This window comes from Pteropus vampyrus, unplaced genomic scaffold, assembly GCF_000151845.1.
Source record: "Pteropus vampyrus isolate Shadow unplaced genomic scaffold, Pvam_2.0 Scaffold335, whole genome shotgun sequence".
Classification (NCBI taxonomy): domain Eukaryota; kingdom Metazoa; phylum Chordata; class Mammalia; order Chiroptera; family Pteropodidae; genus Pteropus; species Pteropus vampyrus.
Window position 1 is genome coordinate 800,778 of NW_011889116.1, and position 17,266 is coordinate 818,043.

The window sequence follows — 17,266 nt, forward strand, 5'->3', positions numbered from 1 at the left end:
CATGGACAAGTTACTTAACTTCTCAGAGCATCAGTTTTCTTATCTGTATGGAGGTACTTATGTAATAAGGTTGTTGTGAAGATTAAATGATATAATACTTTGTGAAATATTTAGAACAATGCTTGGCACAAGTAAGCATTTAATAAATGTTGACTCTTATTATCATTATTATGATAAGTACAATCACTATGCTACTTCTACTAACCCTCTTTTAGTCTCTGTTTCATAATTTGTAAGATTAGAAGAGTAATATCAAACACAGATATATAGGGATCAAAATAATGCATATAAAGTATTTACTTTGGTGTCCGGCCTTACTAGATGCTCAGTAAATCATGTTTACATAAGTAGAACAACTATGCATGTGGTTGGTGTTAGCCAGTGCAATTTTTTTTACTTATCCCACCCCTAATATTTTTGATACTATTCCATAAGCAATATAAGCTTGAGGCAAAAATCTTTAAAAATACCTTACTGTTCAACGGTAACACGAATTACTATTTTTCCAAGAACGTATATATATATTTTTTATCTAAAAATTATATCCTATTGCCCACACTGTTTTGAAGCCTACTTTTTTTTCCTTGGTGATATTTGCAAATACCTTTTTTCTAGTGAATAATCACTTAATAACACAATTTAAAATGGTTATCTAGTATTCTAGTATGTATTTGTAAAATAATTTACTTAACCACATACCTATTATTGAGCACTTGGTTATTTATCTTTTGCTATTATAAATAACACTGCAATGAGTGACTTCTTATATACATTGACATACACAGCATTTTCTAAAGTTAAATTCCTATAGGCATAATTTTGGGGCCAAAAAGCATGCATATTTAAAGTCTTTTGATACGTAATACCAAATTGCCCTCCAGAAAGGCTCGTGAATCTGCACTCCCCTCGGCAACCCAGCCCTTTAAATAATCTTTACCCTCATGGTACTAAAGCAAAAACTCTAATATATATATTTTTATTAACTGGCATATAGAGAGTTCCTTTTTTTTCTTTAATTATATATGCTTTTATTCTTTAAAAGTGGAAGCTAGGAATCAGTCTTTAAATAATCTTAATGATTTATGCTTTGGGCATGTGTCACATGTACAAGGTGATGTTGGCTCTCTATGTAGGAGAGGGGTTTTGTATTGTAGTACATTTAAATGTAGCACTGGAATGTGTTTTGTTTAGCAGTGTATTTTACTGCCCCAGGCAGCACAGTAGAGTGGTTAAGATTAAGGATTTTGGAGCCAGAATGACTTGGGTTCCTATTCTGTCATTCACTTGCTAGGTGAATTTAGGCAAGTTATTTAACCTCTTTAGGCCTCTATTCCCTTAACTGCACAATGAGGCTAATGTAGCCTATTTCATATGAGTAAAGACTGAGATAATGAGTGTTTAGCACAGCACATGACAATTAGCACACAATAAACGTAAAGTATATGCCCCAAAAACATACTTTCATTATTTGTTTTTAGCAACTCCTTCCATGTGAATAAATCAGGACTGTTTATGAATACCACATTACAATAGTCATGAACAGTCAGTAATTATCCTGTAGTAATTCAAACATGACAACAGCATGAAGTTTTAGGACAAGCAAAATTAATGCATATGCAAAATAGTGCTTGCCTCTGGTAGTTGAGGATAGAGATTTACTTAGAAAGGCAGGAGGAACTGTCCTGGAGTAATAGAAGTGTTCTGTATCTTGATAGGAGTTTGGGTTGCACAGGTGATTTTATTTGTCAAAGCTCAGCAAATGTACACTTAAAATTTGTGCATTTCATCATGTATAATTTTAAATTGAAATATATTTACATATAACTTTGTGTAAGTTTAAGGTGTGCAATACATTGTTTGGTACATTTACATATTGCAATATGATTGCCATTGTAGCATTAGTTAACACCTCTGTCATGTCAATAATTATCATTTCTTTTTTGTGGTGAAAACAATTAAGATGTAGCCACTTAGCAAATTTAATGTTTATTATACAGTGTTATTGTCTATAATCGCTATACTGTGCATTAGATCCACAGGACATATCTACTAATTGAAAGTTTGTACCCTTAAACATCTCTCCTATTCCCCTACCCACCAGCCCTGGTAGCCACCATTCTACTCTGTTTTTACAAGTTCATGTATGGACCTTAAGGGCATTATGCTAAGTGAGATAAGTTAGAAAGAAAAAGACAAATATCTATGATATTACTTATATATGGAATCTAAAAAAGCCAAACTTATCATGTATAAATTCTACTTTAAAATCTATTAAAATATTAAACTCTACATAATAATACGCAAGTTTAAATATGTGAAAGGAAGTGTACTGATATATTCAACTTACTTTGAATTGCTTGGAAACTAAGATGGACTAATGGATGAAGAAAGAATGAAGAGATGGATAGATATGTGATAAGATGAATAATAGCCAAATGTTAACTGTAGAATCTAGTTGCTGAGTATACATTTGTTTATTATAAATTTTTACAACTTGGCTATATGTTTGACAATTTTTATAATAAAATATTGGGTGTAAATATGTCTGTGCAAGCTAGTGTCTAAATAAAATATTGGTTTCTAAGTCTTTTAAATTACCATATGCCTGATGATACTTCTCTTTCTGTTTTTGAATCAACTCTTGAGTATCGTAGTTAATGAAAGGGAACAGCATAGAAAATAACATCGAATGTAAGATGTTAACACAGAGTTTGAGAAATTCACTAGCCAGCAAGTGAGGGAACAGAGAACCTTTAGGTCTAAATGAGAAAACAAAAGGGAAACCATCAAGGGCAATTTGGAGTTCAGTCTTAAGTTTACGAAAATTTTGTTGCGCCCCCTCCCAATTCCTGAACTTTATCAAAGCCTGATTATTTGAAATTAGTGGAAATTGTGTTTTTGTAGCAACTGGATGTGGATTTTATAGTCCAAATTTTTGTTTCCTTTTTGCAGGCATTTCCTGTTCAAACATGGATCTGGTTCCTCAGCTCTCTTCAGTGCAGCCAGTCAGAACTACCCTCTGACATCCAATACTGTGTACTCACCCCCTCCCAGGCCACTTTCTCGAAGCACTTTCTCCAGACCTGCCTTTACCTTTTACAAGCCTTACAGGTGCTGCAATTGGAAGTGTACAGCCTTGAGCGCCACTGCAATCACAGTGACTTTGGCCCTGTTACTAGCTTATGTAATTGGTAAGCCCTTTTTTTCATGCCTTACTTTTCTTCTTAATCAAAGTCTTGTTTTGCTTCAGGTTATGGAGGTCAGTTTTCTGTCAACTCTGGGTCCTATAAATTTGAACCAAGGCTTAATATTATAAATAATAAATGGATTTATATATTTTTTTACCCTTGCAAACCTTAAATGCTGCTGAAGAGAGTATAGAATGCTCTTTGAGAAGAAATATTTATACTACTAACGCAGTCTTATTGATCGAAATTACTGTAGTTAAGCATTTTCCTTTCAATTAAAAAGTCGTCATGATTTCTCAGAAGTCATAAGTACCAATCTACAATAGCTTCTTAAATTATAGTTAAACAATAATACAGCTACTGAATTTTCAGGTAGCAATTTTATTTAAGTAGTAGTTATTGGAAGCTATCAGAAAATCCAACACATAATTTCTTTCCAATAATTCAGAGTTGTACACTGGGACTTAAAAAAAATGTATTCTTATTTCTACATGGTAAATGACTACAAAACTGTGTGGTTATGATTTTGGGAAGGTAAACAAGAAAACGGTAGTGAGGCACTCTTTCCACTTTTAAGAAAAAATATTGTCCTTGAGTCCCCTTGATTAAAATTACCCTCACTTGATAGCAAATGTTATTGATTTTTCTGGGTGGCATTTCGTTTTGACTGAACATTAATTTCCTTGCCCCAGTGGTTCTGTAGTCTAAAATGTAAATTAACTTTTAAGAAACATGTATTTTGTGGAAGCACTATTCCTAGAATGAATAGAATATCATGGTAGGAAAAAAAAATTCAATCCAGGCATTTCAATAATAACTTCTTTTCAAGTATAACCCGATTTCCTAATTGAAGCAGAATCACCCACAAAGATATAATGAATATGATTCTGAGAGGTAGATATAAAGGGAGTCAGTTTTTCTTACAAGTATAAATAATAAAGTCAGTTTGGTTGATTCTGATTCATTCAAAAGTGTGAACAATAAAAAAGTTCACATAATCAGTTTTTCTGGTAGTCATATAACAGATATATTTTGTAGGGAAGCCACCGATAATTTCAACAGTAAAGGATCATAACCTATATTGATGTTCATGATTATCTCTTTTATATTTTCATCATACAGTCTGAATTTATTTGAAGTCCTTCTATTAAATGCAGATAATGTTACTCTATAATATCAAAAATGTGTTTTATATCTCAGACATTTCTAGATTACTCAATGCGTGTGTTTATTTGGTTCGTAATAACCCATAATGAGAAATAATGCTGAAAGAATGGAGATGGGGAATGAGAAAGTATTGTTATACAAACGTGATTTTAATATGGAATCATTCAATACAAGGAGTGATTTAATCAGTTTAAATACATTAGAGGGCCTTTAAAATGTTCTTATTAAATTATGAGATAAATTTTTATCTTATGGGTTATCTCCTATTAATTTTTATTATATAGAGAGATGTTATTTCAGATACAAGACTTAATCCCTGGTATAAACAAATTCAGGTAATATCAAGCTCTTTTTCTATTTATAGCTTTATACTGTATTCAAACTTATGTTTCTATTTAAATTTATTATTATGGCCACTCTCGCATCAAAAATTGTATTATATACTGTGAAACTTGTTTAATTAGGTTATATGTTTATTTATTTTATAAGTGAAAGTAGAATATTTCAGTCATTTCAAGGACTGCCTTTTTATAGGGAGAACAGTGGCATAGAAATTTATCGGGACAGTAAGGCAATAGAGTGCAATAGTTATGAGCATGGATTTTCAGACTTCTGCCACTTATTAGGCATGTTACCTTGGGCAAACTTTTTAACTTTTTAAGGCCTCTATTTCCTCATAAGTAAAATAGGCCTAAAACAGTACCTATAACATAGGGTCATTATTGAATTAAATGAGTTAATAAAGCTAAAGTGCTTGAAATAGTGCCTAAGACAGTATTTATACCATAAATGTTAAATATCATTGTTGTTATTACCATTAATTTTATAATTATTATTAACTATTAAAACTCACTGGTTCTCAGAATTAACCACGTTGTAATGGCTGTAAACTACCACCAAGAACAGTGCCTAGCACATAGCAGCTCTGTCGGTAAATATTTGTTGAAAAAACTGAATTATATGAAACACTTTACTTGTATTAGCTCATTTAATTCTCACAACAATCCTTAATGGTAGGTATTGGTATTAAATATATCTTATAAATGAGGAAACTGAAGCACAACAAAGGTAAAAGATCACATATAGGTCACATTGAGATGAAGAGGTCATATCACTAAAAAGTGCGGGGATCCTGAGCTTTAAGCCAGAGCAGACTGACTCTAATCACATGCTCTTGAGTGCTACACCTTGATGTCCCTCTAGCACCGCAGTAAACTCTGCAGCTGATTTACTTCTTGGTCTATTAAGTAAATCCACCAGACAATTTTTTTTCTTATTAAATTACAAATTAAATTAGATTAAAATAGATGCAAGACATCTATTGCAATGATAAATGCAACTAAGATTTGTTAATTGCTGAGAGAGATCTGTTGAAATCTTTACTGCTGTTTTAGGCCCATTTTACTTGGGAGGTTCTTTTTTTTTTCAATTACAGTTCAAATTCAGTACTATTTTTTTAGTTCCAAGTGTACAACAGAGTGGTTAGACATTTATATAATTTATAAAGTGTTCCTCCCAATAAGTCTAGTACCTACCTGGCACTATACATAGTTATTATACATATTATACATATTATTCCCTATTCTGTACTTTACATCCCTGTGACTACCCAATTTGTCCTTCTTAACCTCTTCCACTTTTTTATCTTCCCCCAACCCCCTCCAATCTGACAACAATCAAAATTTTCTCTGTATCTATGAGTCTGTTTTGTTTGTTCATTTATTTTGTTCCTTAGATTCTACATATAAGTGAGATCATACGGTATTTGTCTTTCCATATCTGACTTATTTCACTTAGCATAATACCCTCTAGGTCCATTCATGTCATTGCAAATGGTAAGATTTCATTTTTTTTCATGGTCAAATAATATTCTATTATATATACGTACCACCTCTCTTTATCTAGTCATCTATTAATGGGCACTTAGGTTGCTTCCATATCTTGGCCATTGTAAAGAACTATACAGTGAACATAGGGGTGCATGTATTTTTTCAAATTAGTGTTTTGGATTTTTTCAGAGAAATACTCAGAAGTGAAATTGCCGGGTCATAAGATGCTTCTGTTTTTAATTTTTTTGAGGAACTTCCATACTCTTTTCTATAGTGGCTGTACCAATTTGCAATACCACCAACAGTGCACAAGGGTTTCCTTTTCTCCACATGCTCGCCAGTACTTGTTTGTTGATTTATTGATGGTGGCTATTCTGATAAGTGTGAGATGACATCTCATTGTGGTTTTAATTTGCATTTCTCTGATGATTAGTGATGTTGAGCATTTCTTTATATGTTTATTGGCCGTCTGTATGTCCTCTTTGGAGAAATATCTATTCAATTCCTTTATCTACTTTTTTAAAATTAGATTGTTTGTTTCTTTACTGTTAAATTGTATTCACTCTTTAGAAATTTTGGATATTATTCTTTATCAGATATATCATTGGCAAATATCTTCTCCCATTCAGTTGGTTCTCTTTTCATTTCGTTGATGGTCTCCTTTACTGTGCAAAATTTTTTTATTTTGATATAGTTGTGTTTTTTTTCTTTTGTTTTCCTACTGTGAGATATTTTAGATGCAGGAATATTAGGCTAAATGCTAGCACAGAAAGTTGAATGAGTTCAACATAAGGAGATAATAATGGCAAACACTGTAACTTTGTTCTGATTTTCTGCCATTAACTCGACATTATGTAACTTTAGATAAGTTGGTTACCCCAGCTGTGCTATATTGCTGACCACCTCAGAAAGGTAAAGTAAAAATTCATAAATAAACATTCTTGTGAAATATATCACATAAGAATTGTAACATACAAGATTATTTTTAAATAGCTTTCTGTGGTTGAAATTTTTAAAAGTATTATATTTCAAAATATGAAACCATTTAATTCTCATCTCTTGCTGAATCTTTAAGAGTCATCATTTTTTTAAATCCCCCTTTGCAGTTGCTGTATAACCCAAGTAAAATCTTTCACTGAAACTATTTTCTGCTTTTATTTCCCATGCAAATTTCTTTCTGCTATTTAATTTTTCTCTATTATCCATTATATGTAACCTTTAGACACTAATGGCTGCATGCTGTGCTGCCCTCAGTCCACTAGGGAAAATCACGTCGATATCAATGGGATATCAGAAGACATGCTGTGCATTATGGCTTTGTAAGTGGTCTTTGAAAAGTAGTAGATATCTAGCACATGAAAAGTCAGAGTATGTTTAGGCAACCAACCCCATCCCTACACCTACCCATTATACCTTTTGGGCCAGCAAGAGAATAATTCCTTTGAATAAGTTTTGAGGTCATAAAACTTGGTGAAGGGAGGCATGGAAAGATAATGATTATGTGAAGATATGGAATAGCTTTTGTCATCACTTCCCCGTAAATCTGTAGTATTTTCCATCTAAATCAAAAAATATGTCCTTATGCTTCATCCTCGGTGATATTTTGGCATCAGTGATGTATCAGTGCCAGCCAGAAGCGGATTTGCTTTAATTTACAAATAAGCCATATGAAGTAATAGTCAGGAAGACAGATGACCATATGCAAGGCATCAAGAGAAGGCGAGTTTAAGGTACTTCATCAATGGTTGTGAAGAACACAAACTCAGCTTCTCTGATAATCTTTGATTTTTTTTTGGGGATCAAGTTTCTCTACAGTCAACTATTTGTATAAGAGGCAGTAGAAATTCGGGAATACATTGTGCCTGGGGCCAAATTGGCTGTTGCATTAAACGAGTTGAGGGGTAGCAATCTCTTGCTCTCAAACCCAATATCATCCGTTAATGACATCGATGTTCCTTTTCTTTTGCCATGAAATTAGTAGCAATTCATACCATCTTCCGGGGATGCAAATAGTGTCCAAATTCTACAGATGAAATAATTTAAGTCCATAAATCTCTTTGCCATGACATACTATATAGCACCCATGTATAAACTTGACCAAATTGGATATTGATATACAGTTAGGAGAGAAAATATTGAGCCCAATTCTCGGACTGAAAGTTTAGGGATGAAACTATTGAAGAGGGCAAAAGGCCTACTTCACCTTGCTCTCTGTGCCCAAATTGAGTAACACTGATTTTAGTGCTTTCTTCTTCCTCCTTTCTACTAGTCCAAATGGCCATACTCTCTGGAGCTATTATTATGATGGAGTAAGAATGCTGAAAATGATAGAGAAGAGTGGAATGTGTTCATTTTGCCTTCTTCACATAGAAAGTCAGAATACCTCACAATACAGGGAAGAAATAAAATAGAATATGACAAATTTTTATTTTAGAAAATTCAGGAACTTAGATTTTTAAAGGAGAGAATAGAAATGGAGTCCCCCCATTATTAAATTTAAATACACAATGCCCCTTCACACAAAATTTACTAAATGTGGATAAATAACATGTACAAGAAAACATCTCTTTCACTTACTAGCAAAGTCATTAATGCCTCTGTGCCTCTGTTTCCTCGTCTATAAAATGAGAATGCTGATAATAACTTCATCATGGATTTTCTTTTAATTAAATGAACTGAAGCATGTAAAATATCCAGGGTGTTGCTTAGCCAATCTAAATAAAGATTATTATAGTGGAACAGTATTATTATTAGGATTATTAATTTGATATGAGGTAAACACAATGAGCATATAATTTATCCTAATATATACTACTTTTGTTTCCCTTCTTCCCAGTCATCTAAAACAATTTTTTCAGAGCTGGAATGTCTGTTTCACAAGAATTCTCTAATGAGTTTGTAGTTTCCTTCTCTCTGGTCTAAAATATTTGTAGCTTTGCCTTTATTTTACTAATTTCCCTTTCTTTTCCTTGGTGTTTTGACCCTTCAAATGGTTTTGTGTTTCCATCTGGAGGCCTTATCTAAGTTAAACCACATTTTCATTAAAAAGCATTATAGCTTATAACATTCAAGAAATGACTCAGCATAAAATACTAAAAAGCATTCTACTTTATCCTATAGACCATTATCAATCCTTTTGGTGTCATGTTTATTACTTATTAATACTTCTAGTTCATTCTCGTGGACCCATTCATGATAATGATGGCAGTTTCTGCATTAGCATTGACTTTGCCTCCTACGCATGAATCTACCAAATTTCTAGCTATCTCTCTAAGTAGGGATCTGGAAAATGGTAGTATAAATTTAAGTCTATTTATAAATATGCCATCTGTGCATTATCAGAAACTCTTCTTAAAAAAAGATTTATGTTTTCATCTGACATCACATTTTGGTATAACATGTTCCATAAATTTTATCCCTACTATGTTAAGTGAAACTTTTACCTGTCATAAATGAAGGTATAAATTCAATCCAAATTAAACATATTAAAATGACAGGAAGAACCTGTGTCACATACAAGTAATTTGCAGAACCATAATGAGCACCTACTGGTAAAAATGAAGGCATTTTAATGAAAGGCAAATACTAAACTTTTTTTCTTGGAACTCTAGCATCTATATGGATTTAAGACAGAGAATAAGAGAGATAATTTCTTGGGTGAATGAGTAATGGATATTAAATATCAAGAGATTATTTTGTTGTCTCAAGGAGTGGCAGTCACCCTACTAAGTACATCCCATTTAGTACTTTCATAACCTGGGTAGTGAAGTTAAAGTGAGGCTTTATGAAATAGATAAAATCCACTGCAGGGCATAGTAAAAGAAGACTGAACAGCATGTTAGTAATGCTGGAGCTTTATGTATTTAAGAAATTTTAGAACAATCAGAATCAATATTGCAAATTCAGGAAAAAATTCTCTCTCAAAAGAAAACTGACCAAGACAGCATAGAAGCTAGATGTTGTGCATGCCTTCTCTCATGACCACACCAAAATTACAACAAAACTACAGAGCAACCATAACTGGAAGTCACCTGAGGTCTGGTTGAACAGAAATCCTACAACTGGGGACATATATGAGAAAAGGCAGGTGGCAGGAATAGAGATGCAAAATGGCCAGTCCCACAACAGCATGTGGTGATGAATTAGGAAGATTATCTTAGCTGCAGAGCCCTCTCCCCACCCAAGGAGTGAGGGGTCCCAGCCCCATATTAAGCTCCCCAGCCCAGGGTTCCAGTGCCAGCAAGAGAAGTCTCCACAACCTCTGGCCACAAAAACCAGTGAAGATTATTGTAGAGTGAGATGGAAGGCTGCAAGAGTCACAGACTTTCCTCTAAAAGGCCCACTCCTGGACTTACTTGCTGCCAGACTTACTCACTCCGAGCTCCAGTGCTGGGACAGCTGCTCGAGGAGTGCCAGGGACATATGGGGAGATGCTGAGTTGTCAGGCTTCAGGGCGATGATTGGAGGGGTGGCTTTCTCCCAGACAGAAGTGCTGACAGTATCCATTGTTCTGTGGTTGAGCACTCCCTGCTCCCAGCATGCAGATGCAGGGGGCCACCATTCCTGAGTATCCAACAACCTAGATAACAGAGGTCGCTCCACCCAGAGGATTCCCTGAGACTCCAGGTCTCCCAACTTGCGGGCTCAACTAAGTTGCCTACAGTGGATTCTTCCATACAAATGGGCTTTCTTATCTCATGCTGCAGATTTTCCTAAAATCTCTCAAAGTCTCACAAAACCCAAAGAAGCAGCATCTGGCCTCGGCGTGCCCCATACCACTTGCTGTGCAGCACCAGACCTAGCATTAGGGGCAGCCGGCCTCTGTTCCTGGCTTGGTCTCTCAAGGCACTTATAAGCCCAGAATGGGTGGCAGCCATCTGTGGATTGCTTGTTGACTCTTACCAGGTGGCCCTGGATGTGCACAGCTGTGGCTGAAATTGGCCTGCAGCAGGGCCTTTCCCAGGTGGCCCTTGAGCTAGTATACCCAATGGCCTGCTTTGACTGGTGATGGAGCTGGAGTACCATCCAGGGCTGCATCTGAGGAAAACACACCCAAAGGGCAGACTGAGAAGGCACCAAAGCCCTGCTAAAGTGAATCTTGCTACATAGAGTTAGTAGCAAGCCAATCTTCACAACCAAAACGTCCAAGAGTCAATCCCTCCCATCGACGTGCAAGCAACCAAGGCTCAACTATATCAGGAGGGCACACACAACTCACACAAGGGACACACCTTAACCACCTGGCTCAAGTGACCAGGGAAAACTCTGCCACTGGGCCCCAAGCACACCTACTACATAAGGTAACTCTAGTAAAACCAGGAGACATAGCAGCCCTATCTAATACATAGAAACAAACACAGGTAGGCAGCCAAAACAGAGAGACAAAAAAACATGTCCCTAATGAAAGAACAGAACAAAGTTCCAGAAAAAGAACTAAACAAAGTGGAGGCAAGCAATCTAACAAATGCAGAGTGCAAAACACTGTTTATAAGGATGCTCAAGTAACTTAAGGAAAACATAGATGTACTCAATGATAACTTTAACAAAGAGATAGAAAACATAAAAGTGGAGTTGGAAAACATTAAAGGGAGCCAGTTAGAAATGAAGAATACAATAACTGAAAGGCAGAGTACATTAGAGGGAATCAACAGAATGGATGAAGCAGAGGATAGAATCAGTGATTTAGAGGATGGGGTAGTGGAGGACATCCAATCAGAACAGCAACAAAGAAAAAGAATCCAAAAAAATTAAGATAGTTTAAGGGGCCTCTGGGACAACATTGAGTGCAACAACATTCGCATCATAAGGATGCCAGAAGGAGAAGAGAGAGAGCAAGTAATTGAATATCTATTTCAAGAAATAATGACTAAAAACTCCCCTAACCTGGTGAAGGAAATAGACATACAAACTCAGGAAGCACAGAGAGTCCCAAACAAGATGAACCCAAAGAGGCCCCCACCAAGACACATCATAATTAAAATTCCAAAGGCTAAAGACAAAGAGAGAATCTAAAAGAAACAAGAGAAAAGCAATTAGTTACCAGCAAAGGAGCTCTCATTAGACTGTCAGCCGATTTTTCAACAGAAACTTTGCAGGTCAGAAGTTTGGCACAGTTTTCAAAATGATGAAAAGCAAGGACCTACAACCAAGATTACTCTACCCAGAAAAGCTATCATTTAGAATCGAAAGACAGATAAAGAACTTTCCAAATGTGATAAAGCTAAAGGAGTTCATCACCACCAAGCCAGTATTACAGGAAATGTTAGAGGGACTTCTTTAAGAAGAAGAGAAAAAATGTATCGAAAACGTAAATAAATAATGGCAATAACTACATATCTATCAGCAAGTACTTCTAATGAAAAAAAGAATTAAATGCTCCAGTCAAAAGATAGAGTAGCTGAATGGATAAGCAAACAAGACCCTTACATATGCTGCCTACAAGAGATTCACTTCAGATTAAAAGGCACACACAGACTAAAAATAAAGGGATGGAGAAGATATTTCATGTTGGACCTAGAAGGTATTGTGTTGAGTAGAGTAAGTCAGAGAAAGACAAATACCATATGTTTTCATGTACACATGGAATATAAAGAACAAAATAAACAAATAGATAAAAAAAAAGAGGAACAAAGTCATAGATACAGAGAATATTTTGAGAGTTATCAGATGGGAAGGGAGTTCGGGGCTCAGTGAAAAAAGGGGAAGGGATTAAGAAGTAAAAAAAAATGGTAGTTATAAAATAGTCATGGAAATATAAAAGATAGCATAAAGAGTATAGTTAATATTATAATAACTATGTACGGTGTCGGATGGGTACTAGATTTATTGGGGTGATCACTTTGTGAGATATATTCATGTCTAATCACTATGTTGTACACATGAAACTAATATAATATTGTATCCCAACTATAATTGAATAATAAAAAATATTTTTAAAAATTCCCTCTCAAGAAATCTCCAATTTCAAAATAAATAATTTGAATTCTGTTGCAAAAAGGAAATTTCACTCTTGTTATACTTATGTTCTCCCCACCCAAATTAAATGATAGATAGATAGATAATAGATAGATAGATAGATAGATAGATAGATAGATAGATAGACAGACAGACAGATGAGAGAGAGAGAGAGAGAGAGAGAGAGAGAGATGTTATATGAATATATTTAGACCCACATCACACAAGCCGTTAAGTTATACTTACTTGAAAGTGAACATGAATAAACTAAATTAGGGCAATGACTTTGAAACAGATAGCAGGTTAACCCATTTTAAACTTCAGAAATGTGACTGAATTTTCATATAGAACATCCAAAGTGTAAGAACCAATATCATGAACAGAATATCTGATTCATCATGATCAAAACTAAGAAGTGACATCTTACTGGGTGGAGATACACTTATTTTGGGCTCACGCTTTACAGAGAGGTGAAAAGACATAATATGTTTTGTTAAAAACAAATATGTTGGAAAACCTGAGGAAGCAAAAATGAAGTATATGAAAGAGTAGCAAGAAATGAAGATAGTAACCAGGAGCAGATCATAAAAGGCATTTTAAGCCATGGTAAGAAGCTTATAATTCATCTCAAGAGCAATTGGTGAGCTTTTATGGTTTTTCATTAGGGCGAGAAAATTATTTGCTCAGATTTACATTTAGAAAAATCACCATAATGGCAGTATGGAAGTTAGAATTAGCAAGCAGGATGAAGGGGGTTGTAAAATCGAAGTCATGAAGACAAATGAGTAGACAATAATAGTAATCCAGGTGAGTGATATTGAGAGCATAAACTTCTGGAATGGAGAAGGAAAAGATAGAATCAAGAGGTATTTAGGAGATTAAAAAAATCACTTGACTCAGTCACTAATTAGATGTGGCAGGAGAGAGAATAGTAGTTGTCTGGATTAGGGACTAGGTAGATGGTGATGTTATTAGCCAAGATATAATATAGAAGGAAGAGGTTTAAGGGTGAAAATATACATGCAGGTCAAGATATCTACTACCTTATTAAATATCTGATACGGAAACTTTAGAGGCATCTACATTTGAGGACACCAAAATCATGAGAATAAACAAGGAAAAAAAGAATGTGAAGGATAGAACTCTGGGGAATACCATTAGACGGTAGCAATAGAATAATAGTCCTCAATCTATCTAGAGACCTCTAGGACCCCAAGACCTGTCAGAGGGTTCACAAAGTAAAATTGTTTTCATAATAACACAAAGGCATTATTTATCTTTCTCACTATAATTCTTTCTTGAATGTAAAGTGGCATTTTCCAAAGGTCATATGATAAGTGATATCACAAGAGATGGCATGCAAAAGCAGATATGATAATCCAGCTGTCTTTTATTTAGCCAGACAACATTTAATTTCCAAAGACACACAACAATGCAACTCTTCATACTAATTTTTGGCTTTGTAAAATATAGTTACTTATCATAAAATATGTTATTTCTGTTAAAATTTAAATATTATTATTACTAATTTAATAATAAATTTAATAATTTATTATTACTAGCCAATATATTAATAAAAAATACTTGTAAAAGTTACTGATATTAATTTCAAATGTAGGAAATATTGACAGATATAAGCCTATATGAGCAAAATCTCCTTGATGTCCTTAGTAATTTCTAAGACCATAAAAGAGTTCTAAAACTAGAATATTTGTAAAGAGCTGAAGTCAGGAGACCAAATACATAAAGTGTTTCAAGAAAAGCAATTAGTGCTTGCTTCGACACCACATATACTAAAATTGGAATGATATAGCATGGCCCCTGCGCAAGGATGACACAAAAGTTCATGAAGTGTTCCATATCTTTTTACCCAGCAAGGCTTTCGATTAAAATGGAAGGGGAGATAAATAGCTTCCCAGACAGGGAAAAGCTTAAGGAATTTATTACCAACAAACCAGTATAACATGAAATGTTAAAGAGACTTCTGTAAAAAGAGAAGGGGTAAAAAAGAAAATAGAAATAACAAATATGAATAATAAAATAACAGTAACAATGTACCTATCAGTGATTACTTTAAATATAAACAGATAAAGGCTGCAATCAAAAGATATAGGGTAACCAAATGAAAAAGAAAACAAGACCCATGCATATACTGTCTACGAGATACCCACCTCAGATCAAATGACACTCACAGACTTAAAGTAATGGGATGGAAAAACATATTTCACACAAACAAATAAAAAAAAAGCTAGGGTAGCGATACTTATATCAGATAAAATAGAATTTTAAACAAAGTCTATAATAAGAGACAAAGGGCATTACGTAATGATAAAAGGATCAGTAAATACAGAGGACATAACCCCAGTAAACATATATGCAACAAACATAGGAGCACCTACATACATAAAAGCAATTATTGACTGACATAAAAGGAGAGATTGACAATAACACACTCATAGTAGGAGACTTTAGCACCCCATTGACACCAATGGACAGATCTTCCAGTCAAAGAATCAACAAAGAAACAATGAGCCTAAAAGACACATAGATCAGATAGATTTAATAGATTTATTTTCAGAGCATTTTACCCCAAAGCAGCAAAATATACATTCTTCTCAAGTGCACATGGAACATTTTCTAGGATAGACCATTTTAGGACACAAATCAAGTCTCGATAAATTTAAGAAGATTGAAATCATATCAACCACCTTCTCAGATCACAATGGTATGAAACTAGAAATCAACTACAAGAAAAAAACTGGGAAAACACAAACACATGGAGGCTAAATAACATGCTCCTAAACAATGAATGGGTTACTAATGAGATCTAGGAAGAAATCAAAAGATACCTAGAGACAAATGAAAATGAAAACACAATGGCTCAAAATCTATGGGACACAGTGAAAGCAGTCCTAAGAGGGAAATTCATAGCAATACAGGCCTACATCAAGAAACAAGAAAAGGTTCAAATAAACAATCTAACCTCATACTTAAAAAAAAAAAAACTAGAAAAAGAACAACAAAGCTCAAACTGACTAGAAAGAAGGAAATAATAAGGTCAGAGTAGAAATAAATGAAATAGAGTCTAGTAAAACAATACAAAAGATTAATGAAACCAAGAGCTGATTCTTTGAAAGGATAAACAAAATTGATGGGAAAAAAGAGAATAGTCAAGCAAATAAAATCAGAAATGAAAGAGGAAAAATAACTATGGACTCGACAGAAATATAAAGGATCGTAAGAAAATACTACAAGCAATTATATGCCAACAAGTTGGACAATCTGGATGAAATGGACACATTCCTTAAAACATACAATCTCCCAAGACTGAGTCAAGAAGAAACTGAAAATCCAAACCAACCAATTACCACCAATGAAATTGAATCAGTAATCAAAAACCTCCCAAAAAACAAAGTCCTAGACCTGATGGCTTCATAGGCAAATTTTACCAAACATTCAAAGAATTAACACTTATTCTTCTCAAACTATTCCAAAAACTTCAAGAAGAGGGAAGGCTCCCTAACCCCTTTTATGAGGCCACCATTACCTTGATTCCAAAACCAGACAAAGACATTACAAAAAAAGAAAACTATAGGCCAATATCTCTTATGAACATTGATGCAAAAATCCTCCACTAAATATTAGCAAACTGAATTAAGCAATACATTAAAAATATCATATACCATGATCAAGCTGGATTTATTCCTGGGATGCGAGGTTGGTACAATATCCACAAATCGATTATTGTGATACACCACATTAACAAATCGAAAGATTAAAACCATATGATCATATCAATAGACACAGGAGAAGCATTCAACAAAATCCAGCATCCATTTATGATAAAAACCCTCAGCAAAGTGGGAATAGAGGGATCATACCTCAACATAATAAAGGCTGTATATGACAAACCTACAGCTAACATCATACTCAATGGGGAAAGGCTAAAAGCGTTTTTCTTAATATCAGGAACAAGACAAGGATGCCCACTTTCACCACTCTTCTTCAACATTGTATTAGAAATCTTAGCCGTGGCAAGAAGACAAGAAAGAAAAATAAAAGGCATCCGAATTGGAAAGGAAGAAGTAAAACTCTCGTTATTTGCCGATGACATAATACTATATATAG

At 34.3% G+C, this 17,266-nt stretch overlaps 1 protein-coding gene and 1 pseudogene across 3 annotated transcripts in view; both read left to right on the top strand.

Moving 5' to 3' along the window:
• TENM1 (teneurin transmembrane protein 1) overlaps window positions 1-17,266 on the top strand; it is a 745,224-nt gene that overhangs the window by 302,731 nt on the left and 425,227 nt on the right. For all 3 annotated transcript variants that reach the window (XM_011378218.2, XM_011378219.2, XM_011378220.2), the window contains exon 5: window positions 2,953-3,191. In XM_011378218.2, the coding sequence (XP_011376520.1) occupies window positions 2,953-3,191 (239 nt within the window). The remainder of the gene's footprint in view (window positions 1-2,952; window positions 3,192-17,266) is intronic.
• Window positions 14,908-15,004, top strand: LOC111730808 (annotated as a pseudogene).